The sequence below is a fragment of the Oncorhynchus kisutch genome, linkage group LG17 (assembly GCF_002021735.2).
Source record: "Oncorhynchus kisutch isolate 150728-3 linkage group LG17, Okis_V2, whole genome shotgun sequence".
Classification (NCBI taxonomy): domain Eukaryota; kingdom Metazoa; phylum Chordata; class Actinopteri; order Salmoniformes; family Salmonidae; genus Oncorhynchus; species Oncorhynchus kisutch.
This window is the reverse complement of record NC_034190.2, coordinates 15,511,939-15,522,420: the sequence shown is the minus strand read 5'-3', so window position 1 is coordinate 15,522,420 and position 10,482 is coordinate 15,511,939. Positions and strand designations below refer to the sequence as shown.

Below are 10,482 nucleotides of genomic sequence, written 5' to 3'. Positions count from 1 at the left end.
AGAGTTTATATTTTAATATTTATAACACCAGAAATTCACAATGAAAGGACAAGGGAGTTTTCTTTATTGGTCCTTCATATATTGTTTTAGGTTGAACTAGCTAATTCCCCTGCTGTATGCGTATTTTGGTACATCCCTTGGAGAGGACGCTTCCACAATACTTCCGTGAGAGCGCACACGTGAGTAGACTGACATTGGCGCTATCTATTGTTGTTTTTACGTCTGCTCAGCGGGCATATTCATGTTTTGACCCATTTTCTCTTATTTATTGCATGGTTTCATCCATTTTGTACTTGCAAAAACGACTATTTCTGTCTGCCCGTATGATTACTCTATGGAAGCCAGCTAGCGTTAGCTACCTAGCTAGCCATTAGCTCAATGAAACATGCCCCTCAATCATTGTTTTATCTATTGCTTCTCTAAACAACAACATTCTCCACCAGTCAAGCTCAAGTAATACATATAGTGGCTGAACAACGTGTGACAACGTGTGACAACGTGTGACTATGCAGTTAGCTGCATATATTTAATGTACAGACACCCTTCTCATGTCACAATGTACTCCATCTCCATCGCTTCAACCTGTATCCAGCTGTGTCAGAGATGTACCTCATTACTGTCAACGACTGTGGGTATCATCACCCTCCATTATTCCACTGATGCCCTGCAGCCTTCCGGAATTATTTCAGTGTTCCAGTCTTGCTTTCCATGCTCTAGAGAAGTCAGAACCCATCTCAGACACAATAGAGGTGGAAACTAGGAGTGCGGAGTTACTGTGAATCTCATGCCAAGGTCCAACCATTTCAAACGAAACACGGTTACTTATGGGACTGATATGGTGCCATATCAGAATCCTCTCTCCCATCAACTCAGAAATGTAGGGATGTCACTGAAGGAATGGCAGACTGCTTTAGGTACTAATGCTACCCCTGTGTACAAACGCACACCTCACACACTAGTCACTTCTCCCTAAAGTTTTTGCCCTCTCCAGATTTGGACGATGCCCCAGGACACTGCATTAGAAGAGATCAGTGATGAGGAGGTGGTTCTTATGGGCAGCCCTGCCTGCTATATCCATCTCCCTCAGACTATGTCAACAAGTCAGAGACACTCAGCAAGCTTGTACAGCTAGGTAGATTCAGTCCATTTAGGGTTTGTATCTGATTAGCCATTAGTTTCCCATTACTTCCCCATGTAGTGCAGGGATGGGCAACTGGTGGCTATGTCAGCGAACAAGGCCGTAACCAGGGTTTGCATTTCGTGAGGTCCAGAAGAGGGAATGGGGTGGTGCAAGGGGAAGTACCCCCTCCCCCAGGACATTTAAAAAAAAGTAAAAGCTCATTTACTGTGTTTCTATACAATAAAAAACACATTTAAATGCTATCTGGACAGCAAAAGCATACAAAAATGACCCCATCCATTATCACCTTGGCTGCTGTAGGTTCATTGACTGAGGTGAATCTACAAACGCATAGCCTGTTAGCTACAATTGTAATGTTATACCCCTGAAAGGGGGAACATATGAGAAACTATTCAAACTGACACGTAGCATCAGCAACGTCTCAGTAGCCTACTGTCTGTAAAGCAAAGTTATGAGAACTCGGTAGTGTATTTTTTGCTCCTGCTGAGGTAGGCTCTGTTTAACATTAGCTTCTTACTTCATCCTTCTAGCTGGCTAGTATTACTAGCCAGTCCCCTTCAACATTACTGCAATAGAAGTCTGGCCACCTGACTGACAGACATATCTATGTGCACTCTTTCTCAGAGTGTTGGTTTTTGTTTGTTTGGGGGATGTCTGTAGACATGGCCGCAGTCGCAGAACGGTTTTAAAATTGCCTTTTGTCCGGCATCTCGCAAACACACTCTGTATCGTTTCTGACTGTTGTCAGTAGTTGTCTACTGTTGTAGTTGTCTACTTGAGCCAAGTGCGAGCTGTGGTAGTTCGTTTCACGTCTCTGGCCCTTGGGCCTGTGCCGCAATAGGGAGAATTTAGCCATGTGAGAAAGTGGTGTCCCTAAAAAGGCAAATGAACATAAGGAACAAACCACTGTTCATGATTCAAGTCAGGAAATTAGAATTGTAACTATTAGAACTCAGTCATATCAAGAATAAGCGTTCTAATCATTGATCAACGCTGGCAGCAATATTTAGATGTTGACCCGTAATTAATTTTCTTTATTTTGTACAAAAAAATATATTTATGTTATTCCTTTAAAAAAAAAATATATATATATATATATATATATTAGGGGAAAAAATACAGAGGTCCGGACCTCGGTGTCCTCGTATGTAGTTAGGGGCATTTCAGAGTTTATTATTATTTTTTAGCTTGGTATTTTAGTCTAGCAGCCAGATATCTAAACTTGTAGTAATCATGGTCGAATTACATACCGGATGGCCCCCATTGATTTTGTTAGTCACTCTCACTCAGATGTCATATTAAAAAGGGCGAACATGTCTCTCTGCCCTATGGCAAATAATTGCATGAAATTTGTTATAAAATTCAAAAAGCTTCTCTCTGCCTCATGGCAAAATGTGTAGAATTCCAGCAAACTTTCTTTAAAACTGCAACATTTTCTCTACGCTCTGTGGCAAAATTTGGAGAATTGCAGGAAATTTGCTTAATTAAAAAAAATGTTTTTATCTCCGCTGTCAAGACAAAATGCTAAGATGTTTTACTCGCATGTTTTACCCGCCCCAACAAAATGTTGCTTTGAGCACTTAAAAGCTCACAGTAGGTCCGGCTCTGACTGCATGTGTGTGTATGGATGTGGGTATGCAGACCCACGAGACCTTGCGGCCATTCATGAGTTCTGCTTTTTTGTGGTCCACACCCCCATCAGTGCCCAACCCTGGTCTAGTATGAAGTGAACCAGAGCAATAGATGTTCTGTATATCTATGTCTCTGGATCGTATTCACTAGGCACCAAACTGAAACAAATGGGGAGGGATTACATGAATTTACGCAAAAGCTAACTTTTATTTTTTGCGTGTGTTTTCCACTTCAAAGCATTTTGCCATGATGTGCACTTGTGAATGCGACCCTGTTGTTAACCCTTTGGGTCCCTATTCAGATGTTCAGCTATGGAAACTGGAGCAGAGGCCCAACGTGGGCTCCATGTTGCTGAGGCTAGACTTCCAGACAGACGAGGCCCCCCGGCTGGTGTTCCTGAAGCAGCTGGGAGTGGAACACTCGGCTGGGCTACCTGATCAGCCACAACCCTTTCATCCTCACAAAGGGCTTGGAGAATCTGCAGGCCAGGTACAGGGGCAGATAGGGTGGTTGTTGTATTGGCAGGTTAAGTTTGCTACAGTCAGCAACACATAGGGTTGACTATCTTAGGGACAGAGAGTACACTTGGTGTTTTCAACTGATATACCTATAGCTGTAGGCACATGTTGTATCTCCCATCTGTCAGCTTTAGCTCTTATAGGACTATGACTGGTGATACATTTCATTGATATATTATTTAGAAATGATCTGTAGTATAAGGTAATAATCTCTTTTTTTCACATTAGTGTGGCATATCTTGGGTCCAAGAAGTTCAGCGCTGAGTCTGTGGCCTCCATGGTGTCCAGAGCTCCATACCTGCTTAACTTCAGTGTGAAGAGGATGGACAACCGCCTGGGATTCTACCAACAGCAGTTAGGCCTTAGTGCTCAGAAGGTCAGCTTGGGTCAGGTTTGACCCAAGGCAATCACAATTGATCACATTGTTTTGTCCCACTTCATTTTACATAGAATATTCACACCACAAATTACATACAGTAAGATTATGATTCTTAATCAATTGTATGTTCATTCAGACACGGGATTTCGTGGTTCGCCTTCCCAGACTTCCGTGTGGGAGTTTGGAGCCAGTTAAGAAGAATCTTAAGGTATGAAAAGTGCAAACATCAGTTGTGATATTTGTCTTAATTCTTGTAAAAGAAAAAAGGTTGATTTCTCAGAATCCATATTTTTCATCCTAGATTTGTAAACTGGAGATGGGGTTTTGTGAAAATGAACTCCAGCACATCGTCACTGTAATCCCCAAAGTTCTTACTGCTAATAAGAGGAAACTGACCCAGATATTTGACTATATCCATAACACCATGAACATACCCCATGACCTGATTGTGAAGTTCCCACAGGTAAGCTATAAACTACCAGTCTTGAATCATCCTTTTCTGCACTCTTCCAGAAAATGTGTATCAGGATATATTAGTTATTTGCTATGTGTATGTTTACCAAGTGGTGGATCAGGAACTACTTATAGGTCACAGAGGGTAACCCCTCCTGGGTCATGGCCGAAGACTGAGTTGTGGTTAAAAACAGAGGTTTTGTTTATGTAAGTTGGTTGGTCACAATATAATTCATAAGGCCTTTAAACGTGGAATAAAATCATAATTCCCTGTGGTCAGTTACACATGCCGTCACCTATTGTCTGACCTAGGTGATCTGTCCTCTTTACAGGTCCCGAATGCGAAGTACCTTTGTATCAAAGAGAGACACCTGTTTCTGCAGTACCTGGACAAGGCTCAGTACGACCCTGCCAAGCCTAACTACGACCGTGCCAAGCCTAACTACATCTCTCTGGACAAGCTAGTCTCCCTGCCAGATGAGGCCTTCTGCAATGAAGTAGCAGCAGCGACACTAAAGGACTTTGAATTGTTTCAGAAGACAGTGTGATTGATGTAATACAACAGTTTTTGTATATGTGTGTTATGTGAATAGAGAAGATATTGAAGAATTCTACAATTGAATCTTGCTGCAGCAGGTAGCCTAGGCTTTAAGAGTGTTGGGCCAATTAACCAAATGGTCATGGCTCGAATCCCCGAGTTGACTAGGTGAAACATTTTTGTGCCCACACATCTGCCGAATATGTATAGACAGTGAAAACCCTTAACCAACTATGCCGTTTTAAGGAAATAGAGTTAAGAAGTTAAGAAGTTTTTTTTAAAGTAACACAATAAAAATAAAAGCTATATACAGGGGGTACCAAGTCAATGTGCGAGGGTACAGGTTACTCAAGGTAATTGAGATAATTTGTACATATAGGTAGGGGTAAAGTGACTGCATAGATCATAAAAAGCAAGTAGTAGCAGTGTAAAAACAAAGGGGGGGGGGGGGGGGGGGGGGTAATGCAAATAGTCTGTGTGGCCATTTGATTGATTGTTCAGCAGTCTTATGGCTTGGGGGTAGAAGCTGTTAAGGAGTCTTTTGGATCTAGACTTGGCGCTCCGGTACCGCTTGCCATGCGGTAGCAGAGAGAACAGTCTATGACTTGGGTTACTGGAGTCTTTGACCATTTCTTTGGTCCTTCCTCTGATACCGACTAGTATAGAGGTCCTGAATGGCAGGAAGCTTGGGCCCAGTGATGATAAATTTGATTTGATTTGATTTGATGTACTTGGCCGTATAAAACCGGTCAGGATGCTCTCGATGGTGCAGCTGTATAATACATTTTTTGGGGTCCTTTTTACCCCCCAAGTCTTGTTCCATCGCTGGCCTCCGAAACACAACCCTGCAAAGCCGCACTGCTTCTTTGACACCCTGCTCGCTTAACCCAGAAGCCAGCTGCACCAATGTGTCGGAGTAAACACCATACAACTGGTGACCGAAGTCAGCGTGCATGCCCTCGGCCTGCTACAAGGAGTCGCTAGAGTGCGATGGGACAAGGACATCCCGGCCAGCCAAACACAGACGACGCTGGGCCGATTGTGCGCTGCCTCATAGGTCTCCCGATCACAGGTGGCTGCGACACAGCCCGGGATCGAACCCAGGTCTGTAGTGACGCCTCTAGCACTGTGAGGCAGAGCCTTAGACTGCTACGCCACTCGGGAGACAGCTGTATAACTTTTTTAGGATCTGGGGACCCATGCCAAATCTTTTTGTCTCCTGCCGGGGAATAGGCGTTGTTGAGCCCTCTTCACGACTCTTGGTATGTTTGGACCATGATAGTTTGTTGGTGATGTGGAGGGGACTTGAAGCTCTTCATAAGGAGTAACTTGTAATAATAAATGGGAAATATATAGGATAAAGTATATTATAAGGTGGAGCACATAAATCAAATCAAAGTTTATTGGTCAAGTGCACAGATTTGCAGATTTGCTCCAACAGGTCAGTAATACCTAACAATATAATAAACACATCATCCAAAAAATAAAAAGGAACAAATGGTTCGAGCTTAAGTAAATTAATGTAAAGAACATAATATTCTACACACCATACTGATCAAGCACTAGAATCTATATGGTGTTATCATGGGGGACTGTGGTCTAAATACCTAGCAGCACTTTCTACTCTACCCATTCCATTGGTCCCAATGCAATACACTAAGCCTATAAATTACATATGGGCTTATAGAGAAAAAACTATTCTACATGCCGATGTAAAAGTGCGGTTGGGGTTACTCACTAGGGGTCTGTAGAATCTTTATATGGTGTTATTTCATGGGGGACTCTGGTCTAAATACCCAGCAAAACTCCATATTTTTCAGAACCCCATGAAATGACACCATATATAGATTCTACAGACCCTACTGAGTACTCCCCACCCCACTTATACATCAGCACAAATAATTGTTTTTCCTGTACAGTGTTGTAGTTATACTTTACACTGCAGTGGAGGCTGCTGAGTGGAGAATGGCTCATAATAAAGCCTGGAACGGAGCGTTTGAAACCATGTGTTTGATGTATTTGATACCATTCCACCTATTCTGCTCCAGCCGCTACCATGAAACCATCCTCCCCAATTAAGGTGTCACCAACCTCCTGTAGTATAGTGTCCAAGCACCCCATTTTAAGCTGTTTGACCACAGTAAAAGTCCAGCAACACTCCATATTATTCATAGATCCATGAAATGAAACCATTTGACTATCTATACATAGTCACTTTAATAACTCTATCTACATGTACACATTACCTCGATTACCTCGACACCGGTGCCCCCACACATTGACTCTGTCTGTACCGGTACCCCCTGTATATAGCCCGCTATTGTTATTTACTGCTGCTCTTTAATTTTTGTTATTCTTATCTCTTAGGTTTATTTTTTATTTTTCTTAAAACTGCATTGTTGGTTAAGGGCTTGTAAGTAAGCATTTCACTGTTGTAATTGGCACATGTGACAAATAAGATTTGATTTGATTACATAGATTCTACAGACCCTATTGAGTACTCCCCACCCCACTTTTACATCAGCACAAATAATATGATTTTCTCCATACCATACAGTGGAGGCTGCTGAGGGGAGAACGACCCATAATAATGTCCGGAATGGCATAAATGGGATGGCTTCAAACACCTGGAAACCATGTTTCCTGATTCCGCTTTAGTCATTATCACAAGCCTGTTCTCACCCACAAGGTGGCAACAGCCTCCTGTGCTATCATATGCATGATTTGTATTGAGGGGAATTTATGTGACCTTGTGACATGTTTTAAAACCCACATTTAATGCAAACGTCACTTAAATATTATTTGTCATGCATCATGAATAAATATTGGTTAATGGTACTTTTCTACTAGTATGTGAGGGACCTATATTGTGAAATTTTCCTGAAATTCCCTAACTCGGAAGTACTTTCTTAGTGTTGCTGACGAGACACTGATTCGTTTTACCTTAGACAGAACAACATGGGGTCGAGGGCACCAGGTAAAAGTCACCTGTCTTTAAGCATTTATTTAGCCCAAAATCGAGATGAAACATTGCACATATTATTGAGTAAAGTGGGATGTTGTTTTGTGGTATTTTGGTGTGTTCAAATCCATGTTTTTGAGATCTCCTTTGTCGTGTCCTCTACTGAGTGTCCTAGCTAATGTTAAGCTAGCTATGACACATCAAGGGAGAGCTCAGTGGTGTGCTCCAGACTGCTAGTGACATATTTAACCTTTAAATGTAATATATGTCAAATGCATTTTCAATTGATAGGTAAAGCTGTGCTTCGGTCTGATCAACTTTCAAACGCCACGCCAGTACAGATGGACGATTGTCAAACACTAAGCAACATCCATTGCCTAGCTAGATGCAGTGGCTAACGTTAGCTAACTTGGTAGTTATAAACATCTAGCTAGCTAAAACTTAAACAAAGCAAGATAAATTGGCATACTAGCCAGCTCAACTTGGCTAGCTAACAGTACCCGGTATTACTACTGACATTGATTATCATGTCTGATGTCCTCTCTCCATACTTCCTGTACACCTCGATGTCAGAAATATGTCCAGATCGCACAGTTCCCACATAGCTAGTACTCTGTAGATAATAACAGCATGTCATGTGATCTACTAGCACTCTATCCAGTTATCCACCACAAATGTAATGTTTGCAGTTGGGATACTCTCCTTGGTTTGTCCCAAATAATACTGTCAAACCCTCCCTCAAGCCCCTAGTTCTGTAATCATCTGAATTCTAGTTCATCTACTTAAGCATCTTCTTAAATGAATAGAGAACATGACTTGGTGTCTTGTTGCTTTTGTACTGCAGTGATTGCAACTGCTTTTCTAACTGTGTTTTAGTAAGCCAAATCTTGACAGCAAATGATCTGACTCTTATTCTGGCCTCCCACACAGCAGCTACCGGCAGACTCCTGGTCGGCTTCCGTAAATGGTACTACAATGCGGCCGGATTCAACAAAATTGGCAAGTCTTGGAGTCTTTTTTTTGGGGCCATCTGTGAGGGTCTTCAGATAAATCTTTTCACTCAGTCTTAGAAACATATATAATCTTCAGTTCACTGACACTGTGTGGTGCTTGTTTTGGTTCCAGGTCTGTTGCGTGATGACACGATCCATGAGGATGGCGATGTGAAAGAAGCCCTGCGGAGGCTCCCAGAGAAAGTGTACAATGACAGGATGTTCAGGCTCAAGAGAGCCCTGGACCTGTCCATGAAGCAGGCAGTTCTGCCTAAGGAACAGTGGACTCAATATGAGGAGGTATGGAAGACCTGGGCTCAAATGCCATTTGAAATATAATTTATTTTCTCTGTGTTTGATTGAGCTTGTCTGGCATAATGGACCTATAGAATATCCCCAAAATGTTCAACCCTGCCCATCTGGCACTCAAGGCAGGCTAGAGCAAACGGTCAAAGTATTTGAAAGATTTCAAATATTATTTGAACCCAAGTTTGAGGTACAGTGCATATAGAGTACCATAGTGGAGGGGTCATAATACTCATAAAACCTAGCGGTCAAACGGAAATGGTTCCAATCATCTTTCCACTATTCATTTTTCCCATAGGGGATTTTAGAAACACTTAAACTAAGGTCTGTGTTTTATGTAGGCTTAACCTGGCATGATGTTTTGATAAGTGTAAATCTCTAGGACAAGGTTACTTTTTTGATAACCGTGTAAATCACTCTAGGACAATGTGACTTTTATCAATATATTCACCTCTATTTACCCCCCTCGAACCCAAATGAGACGCTAATTAGCTGCTAATGTGGCTATCATAAAGAACTTCAAATGCCATGATGATCTGGACGAGACTGCAAGAATCTCTGGATTAACTATCTAATGTTAGCTAACTGTAGTAATGAATAAATTAGCAACATTTTTTGGGACAATTCTGTGAACTGTCTTTCGCATGTTTTAAATTGACACAACACCTGTTAGTAAAGGTGTCAGCTAGAGATGACATGCAGGAGCTTGCAGGGATTTGTAGTTTTACATGATGTCTACTTTGGTGCAATTAGCATTTTCGAATCTGAGAGTAAATAGAACCGAATAAATTGATAAGTCACCTTGTCTGAGAGATATTTACATGGTTATCAGAACGTCACACCAGTCTAAGCCTACATGAAAAACAGCCCTTATTTGAAGTGTTTCTAAAATCCCCTATGGGAAAAATGAATGGTGAAGAAACGTTTGGAATCATTTCCCTGTTTGACCGCTAGCTTTTATGGGTATTATGACACCTCTACTGTTGGGCTCTATAATCTCACAATCAATCGTTTGTGTACAGGAAGGGCTTTGAGATATCACTGAGGAAATAGAAGATATGTCAGAAGTTTCACAGCAGTTGATGTTATGGCATGTGATGAAGGACAAAATCTAGCCTGTCAGAGGTGATATTGTTCTCATATCGTGCTACACTACTTGAATAATCAACATGAAGCATGTAGGAGTAGACTTAAGGTTGGATTGGAATTTGCCAATTGTTGAGGAGTTTGGAGACGCCTATAAAGCTGTTTAATGTCTACCAGATGTTTTTTTATACTAAAAACCACATCTGGTAGAGGTGGTGGGAGAAAATGTACAGAATTAACCTTGTTTTTGTGTTTAACCTTTCTCCATAGGATGTACATTACCTGGAGCCTTACCTGGAAGAGGTCATCCGTGAGAGGAAAGAGGTTGAGGAGTGGTCGAAGAAATGAGATGAATCTGGAGGGCTGCTGTTCCTTCTCTTTGGTCTGGTTTATTGTTGTCCTCTGTTGTAATGTTTAAAATAAAGTTTACCCTATGGGAAGACTGCTTATTAAAAATGTACATTTTTGCAAAAGA

At 41.6% G+C, this 10,482-nt stretch overlaps 1 protein-coding gene and 1 pseudogene across 2 annotated transcripts; both read left to right on the top strand.

The window, feature by feature from the left end:
• The first annotated feature begins 276 nt into the window (after nucleotides 1–276).
• Nucleotides 277–4,976, top strand: LOC109907222 (transcription termination factor 3, mitochondrial-like; annotated as a pseudogene).
• A 2,537-nt stretch (nucleotides 4,977–7,513) lies between these two features.
• On the top strand, nucleotides 7,514–10,480 carry LOC109907224 (cytochrome b-c1 complex subunit 7-like). Of its 2 annotated transcripts, none has more exons than XM_020505062.2 (4): nucleotides 7,514–7,638; nucleotides 8,554–8,622; nucleotides 8,749–8,915; nucleotides 10,278–10,480. In XM_020505062.2, the coding sequence occupies exons 1-4, from the start codon at nucleotides 7,620–7,622 to the stop codon at nucleotides 10,353–10,355; spliced, it is 333 nt and encodes a 110-aa protein (XP_020360651.1). In that variant the 5' UTR covers nucleotides 7,514–7,619; the 3' UTR covers nucleotides 10,356–10,480. The 2 variants fall into 2 exon arrangements, with proteins under 2 accessions (XP_020360651.1, XP_031651035.1); XM_031795175.1 differs by having other exon boundaries at nucleotides 7,578–7,638; nucleotides 8,557–8,622.
• The last annotated feature ends 2 nt before the right edge of the window (nucleotides 10,481–10,482 follow it).